At 46.3% G+C, this 19528-nt stretch overlaps 1 protein-coding gene across 3 annotated transcripts; it reads left to right on the forward strand.

Annotated features, from left to right (window-relative positions):
• The first annotated feature begins 2208 nt into the window (after positions 1-2208).
• Positions 2209-17899, forward strand: Wdr61 (WD repeat domain 61). Of its 3 annotated transcripts, none has more exons than XM_028864989.1 (11): positions 2209-2386; positions 4905-4955; positions 5494-5521; positions 7560-7665; positions 7999-8171; positions 11482-11630; positions 11815-11908; positions 13035-13128; positions 15054-15146; positions 16138-16216; positions 17607-17899. In XM_028864989.1, exons 2-11 carry the CDS (start codon positions 4944-4946, stop codon positions 17694-17696), a joined length of 918 nt encoding a protein of 305 aa, XP_028720822.1. In that variant the 5' UTR covers positions 2209-2386; positions 4905-4943; the 3' UTR covers positions 17697-17899. The 3 variants fall into 3 exon arrangements, with proteins under 3 accessions (XP_028720822.1, XP_028720821.1, XP_028720823.1); XM_028864988.2 differs by having other exon boundaries at positions 2214-2282; XM_028864990.2 differs by having other exon boundaries at positions 2317-2352.
• Positions 17900-19528: the final 1629 nt, after the last annotated feature.

Below are 19528 nucleotides of genomic sequence, written 5' to 3' on the forward strand. Positions count from 1 at the left end.
TTTTAAATTTTAAAAAGCTAGCTAGAAACAAGCCTAAGCTAAGGCTGAGCATTCTTAATTAATAAGTCTTCTTGCCGTGGTTTGGGGCCTGGCTATCCAAGAAAGCCTCCTCAGATGTCTAGAACACACACTAAAAAAAGAAAGAAAGAAAGAAAGAAAGAAAGAAAGAAAGAAAGAAAGAAAGAAAGAAAGAAAGAAAGAAAGAAAAAGGGTGGGGGTCAATGAGCTGGCTTAGCAGTGGTTCTCAACCTTCTTAATGCTGTGACTCTTAAATATAGCTCCTCATGTTGTGGTGACCCCCAACCATAAAATTATTCTAGTTGCTACTTCATAACTGTAATTCTGCTACTCTTGTGAGTCGTAATGTAAATATCTAATATGGGACCACTGAGAACTATTCACTTAGAGGATAAAGGTACTTGCTGCCATGCCTGTTAGCCTAAATTTGATCCCCAGGACCCACATGATGGAAGGAAAGAATGAACTCCTGAAAGTTGTCCTCTGACCTCCACATGCATCCACATACATTCTGAGTTCAGTCCCTAGGACCAGCATGATGGGCGTGGAGAACCAACTCCAGAAAGTTGCCCTCTGACCTCCGCATGCTTGCTGTGCTGAACATAAAATACATACACAATGAATGTAACAGACAAAAACATTTAAAGAGAATAGCAGGATGTAGTGGTGTATGCCTTCAACCTCAGTACTTCTGGAGGCAAAGGCAAGCAGATCTCTGAGTTTGAAAACAACATGGTCTACATAAGCAAGTTCTTGGTCACTCAGGGCAATAAGACCATGTCTCATCAACAACAACAACAACAACAAAGAAATAAAGAAAAGAAAGAAAGGAAGGAAGGAGCATAATTTATCAGGACCAAATGCCATCTGGTCACATATACTCAAAATGGTTAGAATTTTGACAATCCAGTCTGCTCACCTTGACACAAATGTTTTTGTTTGTTTGTTTTTGACTTGGGGGTTGTTTTTGGGGTTTTGGTTGTTTCGTTTCTCTTTTTGCACAGTACTGGTGTTCGAATCCAGGGCTTTGCATATGCTAAGCAACGACTCTACCACCAAGTTACATCTTCTAGCCCTAGACTAAATTTTTCTGAGGTGGTAACACAAGGGTGACCCCTCTATCCTTACTAAGGACCAAGGTACAGGTCTGGGAGATTTGTGATTATGTTGGTCAAATTTATCTAGTTGCTTAGCAAAGTTATCTAGTTAGCTAACAGTTTTTTGAAATTGCTGCCACCTTTTGACTGGATCCAACATTGGGTCCATTTTCCTGCTTGGAATTGTTGAACCAACAAGCCCAGGTGTCAACTGAACAATGAAAGGGACTGATTCTGGCCCAAAATAGAGGAAATGGGAGACAAACACTAACTAATCTCTTCAGCTGTTGAGGGCCTAGAGGCTATCTGTACCTGATAAAAAGGGAGTTATAGGCTAATAATACTCAAGGAACACTCATGCATTTTTTGGAACTGGACAGAGAATTTCCCCAGGAGTTTGGGTCCTGGCTCTTCTTCTCCTTTTATGGTTGTTTTCAGTCCTCAGCATGCAATTGCCAACTGTCGTGGTGCTAGGGTGTCACTTAGCATGCAGATGGAATTACAGTGAAGCTAGAGTTAGTCTTGCTGTCTCTCTGAGCCATCTTAGACAGAACCAGTTTCCACTAGCCTACCTGAAGAACTTGCCGTTTATGGACACCCTCTACTCACAGAAAAACAGGATTAGGATTGGTACTCCCGTGCATCTCATTGCTTAACAATGTTGCTCACAACCCGCGAATTTAACACTGGACTCACTCGTAGGTCCTAAATAGAGTTTAAGAACCAACACAGCCGGGTGATGACCTGTAATCCCAGTACTTTGGAAGCTGAAGCAGGAGAACTGACAAGCAGTTTAAGGCCAGCTTGAGGCTACATAGCAAGATCCGGTCTCAAGAAGAAAGGGGAGGAAGGGAGAAGAGGGAGCGGGAAGAGAAAAGAAAAAAAAAGAGGAAGAAGAAAAGACAAGGCAGGAAAAAAGAACCCATGAAGTCAACAGAGAAACTTCAACAGCAGGCTAACCTGACACCCCGGACGGGGCGTGGCTTTCCCGCTCCCCTCCCACTCTCTACAACACCCCCCCCCCCGCCCCAGCGCCAAGGCAGCAGGGGGCGCTGTGCCTGCAGGGCCCAGGTCGGCCAAGAGGCCCCGCCCTTTCGTTAGCTCATCCGTGGGCGCCACTGTCGCGCCCCACTGACGTCAGAGTGCCGTGCTGCCGGCTGTACAGTGGTGAGTTGGTGTGCGGGGCCGTTGGGCATGGTGGTCGTTGGGACTTGTTCCTGCCGGGGCGGGAAGGCGGGTGAGCAAGGGAGGCTTGGCGGCCGCCACAGCAGGTTTGTTCCCGGAGGCTCCAGGGGCTCAGGGGTGACTTCCGTGACTGTTTACGCTGGCCAGCCCGCGAGGCACGAGTCCCGAGGGCAGCCGGAGGCCCGGAGGTGGTGGACTTCTTTTGCATCCAGATAATGTTTTGTGCATTCCGGAAGTGAGGGCCGGCTTCTTGGCGGGGGAGGTAGTTTTCCTCTAGATAGAGGACCGTCTTAGCCCAAGTTCTCCAGTCTTTAGCCACGTTGTTAGGTAGCAAGCGTCACGTCAAGGCACACTTAGAAGTAGAGACTGAGTTCCTTTTATTGAAATAAAAGTGCGGAACGGCATTGTGCGTTACTAACGTGCCTGAGGAACTTTCATAGAGGTATATAGGTTAGTCTCTGGAAACACTGAGGAATGAGCATTGAATTCTAACTGGGAATTTTTCCTAAAGAGAGAAGGTGGCCTAATTGTCCTGCTAGAAATCCCATCCAATGACTGAGGGAACTGGATGCAGAGTTCCACGGCCAGGCCCCGGGTGGAGCTCTGGGGCTCCAATTGGCGAGAAAGAGGAGGGTTTATATGAATGAGAATTGTTGAGACCAAGGTTGGATAAAGCACAGGGACAAATAGCCAAACGAATGGAAACACAAGAACTATGAACCAATGGCTGAGGGGCCCCCAACTGGATCAGGCCCTCTGAATGGGTGGGACAGTTGATTGGCTTGATCTGTTTGGGAGGCTTCCAGGCAGTGGAACCGGGTCCTGTGCTCAGTGCATGTGCTGGCTGTTTGAAACCTGGGGCTTATGCAGGGACGCTTGGCTCAGCCTGGAAGGAGAAGACTGGACCTGCCTGAACTGAGTCTACCAGGTTGATCTCAATCCTCCGGGGAGTCTTTGCCCTGGAGGAGATGGGAATGGGGGGTGGGCTGGGGGGAAGGGGAGGGGGGAAAACAAGGGAATCCGTGGCTGATATGTAGAATTAAATTATATTGTAAAATAAAATTAAATTAAATTTAAAAAATGATAAGAGAGAGAGAGAGAGAGAGAATGTGGCGTAAGAGGCCTCTTGGAGTCTCTTAGTTCTGAAATTACCTGTCATGAGATGTGTCTTAGCATGAACTATAGCTTGTATTGACCTTCTTAGGGACGCTTCCCTCAACAGCGCCGAGCCTCTTATCTTGCTAGGAGAATGGAGCTGGTAAAAATGCCTACTACTCAGAGTTAACACAGGTTCAGTGAGCTGATCTGTGTAATATTTAAAGTAGGACCTAATGTGGTACATTCTTGAAGGCTCGGCCTGATAGATTTGCAGCCCTACTGTGAGGGTAGTTTTTTGGGAGTTGGTTCCCTGTAAACCTTCCTACTTTTAAAATAGTTGAGCCGGGCGGCGGTGGCACACGCTTTTAATCCCAGCACTCGGGAGGCAGAGGCAGGTGGATCTCTGTGAGTTCGAGGCCAGCCTGGGCTACCAAGTGAGTCCCAGGAAAGGCGCAAAGTTACACAGAGAAACCCTGTTTCGAAAAACCAAAATAAATAAATAAATAAATAAATAATAAATAAATAAAATAGTTGTTTTTCTCTATTGTCCAATGTGAGGTCCAGATTGGCAGTGAGGGGCGTCCTCACTAAGAGGGCTGATCCTCAGGCAGAGTTTGCATGGCGCTTGTTCAGCCAAATTGGCCTGAGTTCTTTCTAGTCTGGGCAAAGTCTTGTTCTTGAGTCACAAACTAGCCCACCTGATTAAGACCTCTTAGGGCTGTTTAGGAATCATGTATCTGTTTGATTTCCTGTTCTTGAAAAACTTTTGGTAGCCTTTTTGGTTTGCCAATTGAGCCTGGATGCCTGAGGTGTATGGTCTGTGAATGGAACTGAGGGAGCAGCGAACTTGGGTTAAAAGAAAATTATCACCCTGTCTTTTTTAACCTCTCACTGAAATTTAGCATATAATCCCATTAAGAGCGCATACAATGAACATACAACATTAAATACGACTTTTTAAAAAAATCTTCTAATTTTTTTAATTTTATGTACATTAATGTTTTGCCTTGGGAAGTTTCGGGTCCCCTGAAACAAGTTACAGACCATTGTGAGCTGCCGTGTGGGTGCTGGGAGTTAAACCCAGGTCCTCTGGAAGAGCAGCCAGCGCTCTTAACCTCTGAACCATCTCTCCAGCCCTAAATATGACTTTGTTAATGCTTTAAAGATCGTGATATTTTCATGTCAGGATGCTATGGTGGGATTTTTGTCATTGTTTGTTTGAAACAAGGTCTTGCCATGAAGCCAGGATTAGTACCTCCAAAGAACGAGGACTTCGGAATGTCTGGCAGGGTCCTGTCCGAAGTGTGTCACCTTCTGACATCATAGCATCTCTTATGCTCCACTAATTCTTATGATATAATGTGTTGACAAAGAGCCATGTGTGTTTTGCTGTCACAAGTTTTGTTTTCATGTTTTGACAAAATTACCATTTGGTGAGGAGGAACTTCTGCAGCCTCCTTGTGCTGATAACATCATCTTACTGAAACCCTGGTGTTGATTTCACAGGGCTGTCTGGCCTCTAGATCGTCATCCTCCGTTAAGGAAATGACCAACCAGGTAAGGTCTGCACTGAGAGGGAAAACTTTAGTTACTGGCAAGTTCAAGCCCAGTAGATTGCCTGGGTGTATGGTTAGGAAAACTGGTGTTTAATTCTTGTCCTGTTCCCAAAGACGTGGATGACTTTGAGTACCTGCTCATCACAGGGTTATGTGGCTCTGGTAGAATGCACCCCACTAAGATCAGTTGAAATATGAGCGAGAGCAGTCGGTCAGCCCTTTAGGATTAGGGACAAAGCTAAAGACATGTATGGGCTGTGTAGTCTACAACTGTGAAAAGTCGGCTGCAGACAGGACTCAGCTCCCTCCTGACCAGAGCTGAAGAAAGTGTAACTTGCTGGGTTTGGGAAGGGGGGTCTGGTTTGTTGTAGTCTGGTGTGATGCTGCACACTCGTAATGGCAACACTAAGGAGGCTGAAGAAGGAAGATTGGTGGGATGGTCAGGGAAGTAGCCTGGTGACCGCCTCACTTGCAGTGCTGGAGGGAGGGTGCGGGATAACGGGAATCTGACGGTGGTCTGCTCTTCTGTTCTTTTGTAGTACAGTATTCTCTTCAAGCAAGAGCAAGGTAAGGAGTCCTCATGGAGCAAAATTTTTTGCCACAAAAAAAAGTGTCCTCTTGGTTTTTTTTGAGATCTTATCACACCAACTAGACACACAGATCTTTGCAGAATCGGCTAGAGTAGACAAAAACAATATACTCAATCAAAAAGTAAATAGCATTTGGGTCTGGTGGAGTGGGCCTGTAATCCCAGATGCTAAGGAAGCTAGATGGGAGGATTGTGAGTTCAAGGCCAATCTAGACAGTGTAGTGAGACCTTGTCTTAATATAAAAAAGTGAGAAGAAGGCTGGAGATATGCTTAGTGGTAAAGCACCTGCCTCAATGTACAAGGCCAGTCCCAGTACTACACAATAAATTAGTAAATATATGAAAAATAACTACAAAGAAAGGTAGGAGTCAGGTGGCATGATGGAGAATTCTAGGATGAGGAAAACTCTTCTCCCCGAGGAAGATGTAATGCTTAGCTTCCCTGCTGCCAGGGTAGAAAGAGGCAATATTTTGAGCCTCAGAACCCTGTTGGTGTCTACATTGCTAGGAAGGTGGGCTTAAACCTGGCTCTAACTCAGAATTCACTGTGGAGTCTTTACGTAGCTTCCTCTACTTACAAGTGCAGGAACTCTTTTAGATGACATTTGTCTCTGTAAAAGCAGAGGGTGAAACCATGAAAATTCCGTCAAGGCACCTGAGTGCATAGCGAGGCAGTGGTGGGTGGGAGCAGGAGGCAGGTCTGAGGCCGGCTTACAGACCAGCTGCCTAGTGAGACACCTGCACAGCAGCAGTGTTGGGACAGTGATCCTATCCAACCAGATGGGTTAGAGACAGCCTCGGGAGTGTGAAAGTATCTAATGAAAAAGTTCTTCGCTCCAAATAAGTGACATTTAGGTAGTCCGAAGTTTAAGCCCAGAGCATTCCCCTTAGTTAACTAGTAAGCTGTGCAGGTGTGCCAGGCAATGGCTCTGCTTGAAGCTAACATCATCCAGGTGGTAATGCTAGCAGGCTCAGGTCTAGTGAGAGATAAGGAAGCTGTGACAACATGTGTAACCCAACAGCTGTTCAAGTTTAATCCTTTAGATTCGTGTTTTGGAAAGGTGGCCTGGGAGAATTGTAACCAGGCATAGGTAAAGCTTCTGTGTATACTTATCCTGTTTAATAGTTGTATACCAGCTTTGCAGATTCCACAGTATAGCTTACAAAATACGTAGCTCCCAGACTTAGAATGTGGACTTCAGTTAATATCTTGAGTTTGAATCTTAGCCCTGCCCTCTCTTAGCTTCATGCCTTTGGATGAGCTACAAAGCATCTCCAAGCCCCCCATTCCTTATTTGTGAAATGAAAAAGATCTTTTTGGGGGATGGGGAAAGTTGAACATCAGGGATCAAGTCCAGGGCCTTACCCATTCTAGGCAAGTACTCCACCACTGAGCTTGTCCTCAGCTCTTGTTTTTTTGAAAAACGACTTCACTTGTAACTCTGGCTTGCCGTGAACTCACTGCCTAGCCTGGTGCTCCTCCTGCCTCTGTCTCCTAAGTGCTGAAGTTGTAGGCATATGTCACCACGGGCATGATCTTGGCAGGACTTGATCAAGGCAGCTGTGATGAAGACAACACTGAGGGAAGGATTAATGTAATAAGTGATTCGTTAGGCATAAAAAAGGCATTTATGGTAAAAGACACCTCATACATTTTAGACCAGCACTGTTTATAGAACTGTCTCCTGGTCATTTTGGTCTACTGATTGCTGTTCTAGACAGACAGCAGACTCCTGGGTCAGTCACTGTATTTGGAGTCTGAAGCCCTGTCTTGTTCTCATTCTGCCTTCCTTCTTGTAAACTTGTGTTTGAGGGTGAGTTTCAAACTAAACAGGAGCCACTAGTGGTCATATAGGTCCCCTACAAGTCCGTAAGCACTTCATGGGGCATGTCCAGTGGAGCCGTGAAGAGATAGGTAGAAGTTGACTTGACTTGGGAGTTGTCAGCTTGGTTTTTTGACATTGAATTTAGGAGTGGTATGTACGTAAACTTCAAATGAAGCACTTTCTGTTCTAGCCCATGATGATGCCATCTGGTCAGTTGCCTGGGGAACAAACAAAAAGGAAAACATTGAAACCGTGGTCACAGGATCCCTGGATGACCTGGTGAAGGTTTGGAAATGGTGAGCACCTTTTCCCCTTTCAAACCTTGGAAATTTGGGACAAGGGTTTTGCTTCTGGGCTCCCAGTTGCTATAAGGATAGCATTGATTTTTCTGGGCAAGAAGGCAATAGCATCGTAGTAGCTTTAAACAACAGCTTATTTTTTCTTGTGTGGCTTCTTATTATTTGGAATTAAAGCTCTAGTGGTAGTCCCAGAGACCTGGCTACATTCTGTGTTCAGTCCTCAGCTTTCTGCATCTTATTGACCATTTGTTGGTAATGTCCAAGGACATAGACGTTCTGGTGACAGTATAGTATATTGAGCATAAAGAATCATTTCTGTCCTCCTTCTAGGCGTGATGAGAGGCTGGAGCTGCAGTGGAGTCTGGAGGGACATCAGCTGGGAGTGGTGTCTGTGGACATCAGCCACACCCTTCCCATTGCTGCGTCCAGCTCTCTTGATGCTCACATTCGTCTCTGGGACTTGGAAAACGGCAAACAGATAAAGTCTATAGATGCAGGACCTGGTAAGAACTTTACATTTAGGGAAGGTGATAGAAATCCACAGTCCCTTTTCAGACGTAGGGATAGAGTGTTTCTATTTCAGAATTGTCGTCACTCTAATCCAACCCTAATGTCCTTGTAATCACACAAGGGTATTATACCAAGTGATTACATTATTTCAGGCCACTTTTTGCTGCCAAATGGATTGTATGTAGTGCTGTGCTTACTTTGGGGAAGCCAAACCAGTGTTTTGGGTTTCAGAATTGACAGTTTGGGATTGTGGAGCTGTGCTGGTGTAGCCAGTGCTTCTCTACCCGACACTTCTGAGGGGATACATCACTGCCTTACGGAAGCCTCGGGTCTGAATAGTGGTTCTCTCTATTCACTATGGTCAGAGTGCCTGGGTTCTGATGTGCGGTACTTAGGCAGGGAGAAACAAGGTGATGGATCTTTATTTAAAGTACTGTGGAGCCGTACACATGCTCCTCAGCCTCGTTGAGCATTGTCCAAGTTGGTAAGGGACGATTTTAGTGGATTAGACTTGTGTAGAACAAACCTTTTGACACTTCAGGATTCTTTTTAGCCTCCTGTTCACTTAAAAGGCCTGTGTGGTTCTCATTAGCTAAGCCTGTTGCGTTCAGTGGGCAGTGCTCTGCAGAGATGCAGATAGCTTGGCATCGCTCCACACGCTCCTTGGTGGGTGGATTATGAAAGAGCTGCTCAGGTTCTTGGGGAGCTGATTCCCCAATAGCTCTGGCCCCCTCCAGTTATGCTCCTAGCTGCTGTGGACATTGCATAGAATGAAGTTCTAGGGCTTGTAAAGAGGCCTGTAGTCTAGGAACTGAGTGCCTCTCTCCTCAGAAGCACTGTTCTTTGACTCAATGCTGGAGTTTTTGTCAAAAGTATTCATGCCCAGTTCCTTTTGGATCCACTAAATCATGGTTTAAGAGTGTGAGGCTTGGAGCCTGGAGAGATGGCTCAGAGGTTAAGAGCACTGACTGTTCTTCCAGAGGTCCTGAATTCAATGTGGGTCCCAACACCCACATGGTGACTCACAACCATCTGTAATGAGATCTGGTGCTCTCTCCTGGCGTGTAGACATACATGTATACAGAACACTGTATACATAATAAATAAATCTTAAAAGAAAAAAAAGAGTGTGAGACTGAAATGTGTGTCTGGAAAATGTACTCGGATACTTTGTGACTTCCCAGACGGCTCTCTGTGCTCCTCTCTGCTTGCATTGTTCATGGAGAACAGGGATCTCCAGCCATTCTGCAAAGCCTGGTAGCACCCTGAACATAAGGAGCATTAGAAAGAGTCGGATCTGTTGCTGCTTTTAAAGAATATTTTTATTATATGTTACTTATTTTGTATGTGTGAGCACATGTGTGTGAAGGTCAGAGGACAACTTGTGGGAGTCCGTTCTTGCATGTGGGCCTGGTATGGAGCTCAGGTCATCAGGTTTGGTGGCAGGTGCCTTTGCCACTGAGCCATCTCTGCACGCTCTCAGGACAATGACGCTGGTCACTGTAATTGTTGTAGCCTTCCATACATCACATGTGAAGACGTGAGAGCGTCGTTGGTTGAAGTAGAAAGTTCTGAGTCTGTCCAGCTTGCTCTTCCTTCTGCTGGGTTGTTTTTGTTATGTCTTAGGGGTTGCCTTATTTTGGGGTTTTGGGGTTTCAGTGCTTTGAGACCAGGTCTTACCATGTAACTCAGACTGGCCTTGAAGTCATGGCTGCTCTTTCTGCTCAGCTTCCCAAGTGCCAGAGTTACAGGCATAAGAAAGAGACTGAAAAGAATAAAGTGGGTGGATGTTCTTTGGGGTGGGGGGATCTAGTCAAAACTAGATCACATCCTAGTCAAATAACAAGTGAGCCTTGCTGCCCACAGCTAACTAGCTGAGCACCTTAGGTGAGTCTGGGTTTACTGAACCGAGGGAAAGCAGACTTGCCTTGAAAATGTACCACCTCAAAAGGGACAGAAAGAGTGGAGAGAGAAAATCCTGATCTTGAGAAGACAGAGAAAATAGAAAAAGTAAAGCTGGAGGAATGACCCCATGACTGGCATTCTGCCAGGCGGTGGCTGTCCAGCCGCTGACAAGAGGGGAGCAGAGGTGGCAGTGGAGAGGTCCCTGTACCTCATATCCAGAATGCCCACAGGAAGAGAAGAGCAACCTGGGGAGGAGCAGGAGGAACTTAGGGTTTGTGCTAAGCATTTACTCTGCAAGGATTAAGATTAGAGTGCAGGTTTTCATGAGGGATAAACATGGTTCCTGTTTTGTACCTGAAGACATCTGGGAATAAGGGATCTGTATTGCAAAGCAATTAATAGGGATGTGGCAAAATAATTTGAAAGAATTCATTTTTATTAAGCTTTGAGAAATAAAAGTTGGGGATTCTACTAACCATTTTCTCTGTAAATAGCTAATTAAAATAGGATTTTTTAAAACATAATTCTTGGAGCTAGAGATATATCTAGGCAGTTAAGAGCACCGGCTGTTCTTCCGGAGGACCCAGGTTCAATTCCCAGCACCTACATGGCAGCTCACAGCTGTCGGTAACTCCAGTTCTAGGGGACCCGACACCTTCACACAGACATACATGCAGGCAAAACACTAGTGTACATAAAATACAAATAAGTACATTTTTAAAAATAATCTTTTAAAAATAATCATCCTTCTTTTTGCACCTGACATATGAAGGCTGGCAGAAGCTGGTGTATTAGGGCTCTAAAGGGACAGAACCAATAGACTATGTATAATTGTTGTTGTTTTTCAAGTGTTTTTGAGTTTCATCCATTTTGTAGCAGATTTGTTCCTCTTTGTTGACAAGTAATATTCTCTCATAAGGATGAACCATAGTCCCCTGCTCATTCGCTGGTTGAGGTCATTTGGACTGTTTACAGTTTGACCTAGTTATGATAAAGCTGCTGTGGAGATGAGTGGGAAGGGCTCTGTGTATATGCTTCCATTCCTCCTGAGTAGCTCCCAGGAGTGGACTTGTGAGTAGTGTGGTGTTGGTTTTTACCTAAGAAACTGTCACACTGGTTTTCAGAGTGGCTGTCCCATTTTACATGGCCACCAGAGAATGGAGGATCCGATTTCTCATGTCCTTGTCAATTGTCAGTATTGTTCAGCTGGTTTTATTTATTTTTTTAAATTAAGAATTTCTTAAAATTTAAACTTGGCAAAGAAAAGAATTAGAATCTTTACAACATGGTTTTCTGACTCGGGACACTTTCTCTAAGTTTAAAGACATTAGATCAAGCTATAGTTTGTAAATTAAAGTCGGATCTTTCCTCACTGGACTCTCCTTTGCTTCTTTCCAGTGGACGCCTGGACTTTGGCCTTCTCCCCTGACTCCCAGTATCTGGCCACAGGAACTCATGTGGGGAAAGTGAACATTTTCGGTGTGGAAAGTGGGAAAAAAGAATATTCTTTGGACACTAGAGGAAAATTCATCCTGAGTATTGCATACGTAAGGAAACCTCACCGTGAGTCTCTAGCTGTGGTCCTTTGCAGACCTTATTAGGTGCTTATTAGGCTGCTGTCTGTTGTGTGGTTTGCTGGCAGCCAGGTAGACCTGAGGCCAGCAGGATGGCTTGTATTCAGAAGGGACAGTTTATCCGAATCGTCTCAAATCACCCATCTCTTCTCAACAGAGTCCTGATGGAAAATACCTGGCCAGCGGAGCCATAGACGGAATCATCAATATTTTTGATATTGCAACTGGAAAGCTTCTGCACACGCTGGAAGGTATCCATAGCTCCTCATCCTATTTTGTGCTCCCCGGATGGATTATCAGGTCACAAAGCAAGAATGCTTCTTTTGTGAAAATGTAATCTAAATTGTTTTCATCTCTGTTGGAAAACTGAAGTACCACTCTGTGTTAGACTTAGCACTGTGGTTTTAATCTGGACATAATAGTTCTTACACTTTTTTTAGTGGCGTAGGTTACTTTTTATTTATATGTGTGTTTTCTCTTTTTTTCCTCATGAGCTTTGTGATTGGAAGGCTGTTCCTTTTTTGTGCTCATTTGATGTCATATGAAACATTTGTGTCCACTCTCCACACTGGTGGCCTTGGGAGGAGGACAGAGTAGGAGAGAGAGATTGCTCTTCTCGTGTCTGATTTTGAATTATCACTAAGTGCATGTATCTCCTCAATTTACCTTTTACCCAACGGCAAAAGATTTGGTAGGGAAATAATGCTCTTTGTTGGACCTTACAAATCAGATGCAGCCTGTATCTTCCATTTGGCCATGTTTGTAGCAGAGGTTTTTTTTTTTTTTAGTCAGGGTTTCTCTGTGTGGCCCTGGATATTCTGGAATTCACTATCTAGACCAGGTTGGCCTTGAACTCAGAGATCTGCCTGCCTCTGCCTCCCGAGTGCTGGGATTAAAGGCTTATGCCACTACCACCTAGCCAGTTTTTGTTTTTTTAAGATTTTTAAGTGTGTGTGTGCGCACATATATGTATATACGTACATAGAGGCCAGATTTCAGATCCCTTGGAGCCAGAGTTACAGACGGTTGTGAGCTCTAGCTGTGGGTGCTAGGAACCGAACTTGGGTTCTCTGAGAGAGCAGTACATGCTCTTCACCACTGAGACATCTCTCCAGCCCTCCATGGTTTTTTGTTTTGTTGGGATTTTTAGCAGTGTATAGTGAGGCCTAGCTGATTAGAGACGGGAACTAAGAAGGGATGGCGCCATGAACGGGGTCGGAGTCCTGTGGGAGTGGAAGAAGGGTCTGGTCAGTGCCGTCTTCTCTGACTGAAGCACCAGGGTCATTCCAGCTCATTGGCTAGTGGTCGTTAAGAGGGCAGAGTCAGCAGGAAGTTGTGTGGTGCAGCTGCCAGCCTAACAGCGTCTCTGAATTTCAGGCCATGCGATGCCCATTCGCTCCTTGACCTTTTCCCCCGACTCCCAGCTCCTCGTCACGGCTTCAGATGATGGCTACATCAAGATCTATGATGTGTGAGTTACCTTTTCAAGAGTACAGGTCTCAGCAACAGTGACAGCCTTGTCCCCTTACTGATAGGAGCCACTCTTGGAATTTGCTGCCTGCTCTCATGGCCATAAGTCAGCTCTGATGCTCTGGACTTCCCAGTCATTCCTCCCCCAGTCAGCTCCTCCTGCCGGAGCTTAGAGGGTGTCCCCAAGGTCTGTGGGGAGGAAGTGTGTGTCTCTCTAATCCTAGTAGGATTAGACTCTGCTGCCTTTCTCAGCAGCCAGGTGTTTTGGCTCCTGGTATACAGTTCTGTGTAGATACATCGTATACAGCTAAGGAAATGGAGCCCTGGCTGTAACTGCCCCAGAGCTACAGTGAAAACCTAGGGCATCTCTTCCAGGGGCCTGCTTTCAGCAGGTATGCAGGCTGCCTTCTGGTTAGGAACCCCCAGTGGGTAAGCTGCCCCATAGGTCAGGTTTGGACTGATGGCATAGGAGTTAGCAGATTGCTCTTGTGTGCCCAGCTCCCCCACTGAGGGCCCGCCCTGCTCTCCCTTCCATTGTGTCCTCTTCCCACATTCTCATCCCCACTGCTGGTGCCAGTATGTGCCTTGTACTGTCCTGAGTCTCATAATTAGTCTCCCTACTAAGTGTGCCTCTAATTCATCGTTCTCCAGTTCTTTTTTAACCTGTCTTACACATTTCTCACTCCAACATGTCCTTTGTCCTTCACTGTGTGTCCGTGTCCTTTTGTGGGCTTCTGTGAGCTGTTTGGGAGTTGTAACTCCGCTGTCAGAAGGGCCTGCTGCTTTTGAGGTTACGGTGAGAGAATGCTGGGGCCACGAGAGGGGCTCCGACAGTTGCGTGTGCCCGTTGGCACTAGAACCAGCATAGGAGTGGCAGTTTGGGGGTGTCTCCCTGTTAGCTTTCACTGCTGCTCTTTCATGACCTCCACTTTGCTAAGAGGCCCTCAGACTGAGGTGGTGATTGCCCTAGCAATAACGAACCTCAGGACCTCTTACCCTCGTGGGGGTCCACTGCATCCTGCGAGGGCTGCCTCTGTTCTCTCTAACTGAGGCTTGTTTCTAGGGGCACAGTTGCTGACCTCAGGCCCAGGGTGCGCCTCCTGTCATAGGCATTAGGTTTTCCAGGAGAGATGGATGGCTTAGCAGTTAAGAGCACTTGCCAGGCTTCCGAGTTTAGTTCCCAGCACCCACCCTGGGCGCTCACAATTACCTACAACTCCAGCTCCAGGGGTTTGGTGCCCCCTTTTAGACATCATGGGCACCTGCATACAGATGGAACACACACATAAAATAAAAATCTTCTTCAAAATAAGAAACGTGTAAATGGTTGTAGGAATTGGGCCTAGCTTGGGGTTGTTTTGGTTTTGGTTTTGGCTTTTTAAGGTTTATGGTTTTGATGTTTTATTTTTGGTTTTGACAGGGTCTCACTATATAGCCCTAGCTGGCCTGTAGAGCAGGCTGGCCTCAAAAATCACAGAGATCTACCTTCTTCTGCCTCTCAAATGCTGGGATTAAAGGCATGTGCCACCACGCCCAGCTGCCTGCCTTGTTCTTGACTAGGTCACAAATGTTCTGTTGAGCCACATACATTGCATCAGGCACGTCTTGCTGCTTCCTGTCACCATGGGAAAGATCCTCTTGCAGGAGGGTCTGGCTAGCCTGCTCACCTCTGCTGCTCAGGCTCCTCATCTTAGAGTTGGCTGAACTGTCTCTCCAGTCTCCAAGCTATTGATATTTTTAACTTAATGCTGCTATAAAAATGTCTGGTATTTGATGCTACTTCACTGAAAATGGAATTTGTGACATATGGTTATTCTGGTATCACACCCAGCCATGTGAGCAGAGCTAATAGTTCACTAACCAGTTCAGCAATTAGAGTTCCCCACATTAGCATTGCCATTCTGTTGGACTCTTTTCTTCTTCCAGACAACATGCCAACCTGGCTGGCACGCTGAGTGGCCACGCGTCCTGGGTGCTGAACGTCGCGTTCTGTCCTGATGACACTCACTTTGTCTCCAGGTACGTAGGAGTCTTCGTTTCTAAAACGCTTGGCATGGGAAAGCAGTCTTCTGGTAGTGTGCCTTAAAATTGAGATATTACATTACCTGACTTGAACATTCTGGGGCTGGAGAGATGGCTCAGCAGTTTAAGAGTACTGGCCAGCCACTCTTCGACTTCCAGCACCCACACGGCGGCCCACAACCATCTGAAACTCCAGTCCCAGGGGATCCCACACCCTGTTCTGTCCTACTAACATATATTCAGACAAAATGCTCATACACATAAATAAAATGGAAAACTTTTTAAAGTAGTAAAATAAATCAAGTTGCCCAGGCCAGGCATGGTAGCACAATCCTTAATCCCAGTCCTGGAGAGGTAGAGGCAGGTGGATCTCTGTGAATTCAAGGCCAGACTAGTCTACTTAGTGAGTTCAGAGCCAGCTAGAATTATGTAGAGACCTTGTTCAAAAACCCCAAAATTCAAGTTGCCTTTGTTTACTTTATCTTTTAAAGGGCTTGTTTTTAAGTAGTGAACTTGGTTAGTCTTAGCTTGATCAAAGATATTCTTTTAAACCATTGAAATCTTAGCTTTTTGTTAAAAGTCTAGGTTTCCACTTTCTGTCTTGACATATCCTTGTGTTCCAAGAGGATCTTAGAATCCTCTCAGATCTGCCTATAAAATGTGTTTATGGATGCCAGTGATATTTAGGCCACTGGAGGCAGAGGAGCTTCAGAAGCATGGGATGGGCAGCCGAAGGGCATTGCAGATGGTTCTGGGAGCTTTTGACACGTCCCCAGACCTGCCTCTCATCCAGAAAAGGATAGTTAGGCTTGAAGCTCCTGATGATGGCGGGCTGGCCAAGCCAGTGAGGAGAATCTTGGCTGCCCTGTGAGAAGATCGTCATCTGGTGACACTTGGCTCAAGGGCCTCCACAGATCCAAGTGTGAAAGTCTGCAAAGGAGTGCTGGATAAGGAAGTGTGCTGATTCTGACGTTTGCTTTCCAAACAGTTCATCTGACAAAAGTGTAAAGGTTTGGGATGTTGGCACAAGGACCTGTGTGCACACCTTCTTTGATCACCAGGATCAGGTACGGAATGAGAAACATGTAAATCCCTTTGTGTTTAGCTTGCTGGCCACATCCCTTTACTAGTCTTTCTGTTAGAGTTAAGAGTAGTAGAACCCTGGGACAGTTAGCCTTGTTACCATGAGGCATGTCTGCTCACATGCCCAAACACAAAACTGCCACACTCCCTTCTTTGAAATTATACACCTAAGCCTGGGACCCTTTTCTGGGGACTTCTAGAAGAGCCTCCCTCTTCAGGAGGTTCCATTGCTTAACATAATCATTTACATTTTTGGAATTATCCATGGATGTAATTTTTTTAAATATAGAGGTTACAGCTTGTTCACTGTAATGGTAGTGCTAAGCCTGGTTTCCATTTTAGGAAGACTGTCTTTATGTTTGTAAGGTGAATGGGAAATGGGAACATTGTTGTCCATCCTTCTTGGTCCTTGCTGTTAGACTCCCCAGGGAACTGAGCTGAGGGCAGTGACAATGCCTGTAATCCAGCACTCTGGAGGCTGAGGCTGGAGGATCTGCAGTGGTAGTTTACTTGCCTGGTCCCAGCCTCCACCTTCCAAAAAGAAGTGGATTCTGATTCTGTCAGTGCTACGTGGGCCTGAGATTCCTTTCCTTTTTCTCCCTGCTTGAGCAAGAGGAAGGGGTTTTTAAAACAATCTCACGTTAGCCCAGACTGGCCTTGAACTTTCTGCAGTCCTCCTGCTAGGATTACAGGTGTGAACCACCCTGCCTGGCTGAGACTACTGACTCTGTCCTGCATGTTGCCATCATTGCCTTCCCGGCAGCAAGGGTTTAGACTCCAGAGGAACAGCATGAAAATGCAAGTGGGCAGAGCAACAAACCGGCCTTTAATGGATTGAATGCTTTTAGAGATCCCACATTTTCCTTACTGAGCGCATCTTACAGTTAACTAACAGTTCATGCTGCTTTGTATTTACCTTAAATGATGGCAGTGGAGTTGAAGGGTTGAATCTTGGTGGTCCACTTCTGGCTTTAAGCCGTTTTCTTAGTAAACCCTAGCCCATGATGTCTGGTTCCCAGGTCTTTGAGAAAGGACTAACGACCGACCGTGGGTGGATGGGAGCGGACACAGGAGGGAGGGGACTGGTTGGCAGTTTTGTCTCACCTTCTCCTCTGGGAGCATAGTGCGGGGCCCAGGCAGGAATCACTCACGGCATAGGTAACCTCTGGATTCTCAACCTTTGAAAGGACGGTAGATTGCTGTATTTTAGAGAGAGGAGGGCTGTTCCTCAAAGCCAGAGGAAGTGGCCCAGTTAGCCCCATCCTTGCTGGCCTCGTACTAGTCTAGATGCAGGAGAAGAAAGTAACTGTTCATTCCTTAAACATTCCTTACCCAAAATACAGGAATTAGAATGCCTTTTGTTTCTCTTTGCAGGTTTGGGGAGTAAAATATAACGGAAATGGATCAAAAATTGTGTCTGTTGGAGATGACCAGGAAATTCACGTCTATGACTGCCCAATTTAAACACGGCACCTTCCCGGCCAGGGCCACAGAGTGTGCAGGGTGGATCGTGACATTCCTTACCTTCTTGGGCACACTTAAAATACAGCATATATTGTAGTACATTTTGTAGATAACAGTATAAAGTGTTTCCTGTTTTATTGGAAATGCTGCTCATATTTTACTGTAAATAAAGCATTCTTAATGCAAGCACCTGCATTTTTGAACATGCTGCTCTTTTTCTTGACCCTGTCCCTGGAGAACAGTACGAATTGGCATTGTTAGCGAAGGGAGTACATGCCTGAGGGAACAGAGATCCAGGCGCTCACCGGGTTAGAAAGTCAGCTCTCTCTTCCTGGGTGACTCATGAGGATGTGCCCTGAGCTCCCTCAGGCAGTCCTAAACACACCACCCTGTATCAGAATGGAGTTCTGAAGGAAACAAGCTGGATACATAGGAACATTCTGGCATTCTACCTGCCTAGGGATCCTTCTGTGTGGTATATTTAAAATGCCCCCTCTGCCACACCCTCATTTCCCCCATCTTTCAGAGAGGTCTGCCCTAACCATCCCAGGCTCAAGACTGGCGGATGGGGCTGAACACCCTGCCTCAGGCTAGAGTTCCAGCACCTTCGCCTCGTCTGCAGTCGCCTCCAGACTGTCTCGTGGTAGTGGGGGGAGGTTTAAGACCTAATATCCTGGTGCTTGCTGCTGCTTGCTTACCGACACTGTGTGCCTGGCCATGCTGTGCTCACGCTCAGCCCAGCTCGATAGAACAGTCCACGCTGGACTCTTGCCCACTTCCACCTTGCTCACCTGCATACAGCTACACTGTCCTGTTTCCTCTGCCTCAGTCTCCTCCTCAGACAGGTCTGCACCCTCACCGTTCCGGGGCTCCTCAGATGGCAGCTTCTCTGAGTCCTTGTCCCCATTCCCTTCTGCTCTTCCTCTCTGCTCTAGCTCTCCACTGCCGTTCACCCCGACCTCTGCACTCATCCCATCCCCCAGGAGAAAGTTCGTTCCTTCTGTCTACCAGTGTGAGAAGGTCTGGCATTGAACACTGTTGCATGCTCAAGAAAAGAAAAGGCAAAGCCGTTTGTCTCTCGTGCCAGCTCAGGTTTAATTGATAGTGACAAGTGTACAGGTGGGAAGGCTGAGCGGCGCCCCACAGATTTGTAACAGGAGGAGCTGAATGTAGTTTTGTCCCATCAGAAGCTGAACAGTAGTTCCCCAGCAGTGATTAGGACATCAGCGCAGAAACACCACCCTGGAGTTGTGGTCCGTCTATAAACCGGGTTAGTTGAGGAGTCAGTTTTGAGTCTGTCCTGGCCAGTGGTCAGAACGGGCATAGGTGGGCTTCCTGTGCTTTGAGCAAATTATCTCCCACTAGCCAGCAACGTTTTGGGGGTCCTGCTGGCTGGCTTCCCCCACCAGCCATGGGTCTGTTCTGCCCTTTAACCTTCCTAGGGGAAGTTCTTGGTCTGCATCAAGAACTGGTCTCTGGTACCATAAAAACCAAATGAGGGTGGATCTGGCAGGTTAGTTCAGTAGCTTAAGCAGCGGGGTGTTTAACTTCCTTTGTAAACGAGAAAGGAGTAGTAATGGCTAGAGGCTGAGGTAGCCTTTATTGAAAGTGCAGTCTACCTGCCAGGATCAAAGTTGTAACTAGTACCCGTCCCAGCAGCTGCCACTGTCAGTGGTATTCATGCCAGCTAACTAGAAGAACTTGGTTAGTTCAGTTCTCACCAAGCCTCACAAGCAGGAAGCCCTCTGTAGTATGGCTGTACAGTGAGTGGAACAGGCCTTAGGAAGGAGCTGTCTGGAGAACGAGGTGGAAATACTGAGGGGTTCTGTGCC

This window comes from Peromyscus leucopus, chromosome 7 (genome assembly GCF_004664715.2).
Source record: "Peromyscus leucopus breed LL Stock chromosome 7, UCI_PerLeu_2.1, whole genome shotgun sequence".
In the NCBI taxonomy this organism is placed as follows: Eukaryota; Metazoa; Chordata; class Mammalia; order Rodentia; family Cricetidae; genus Peromyscus; species Peromyscus leucopus.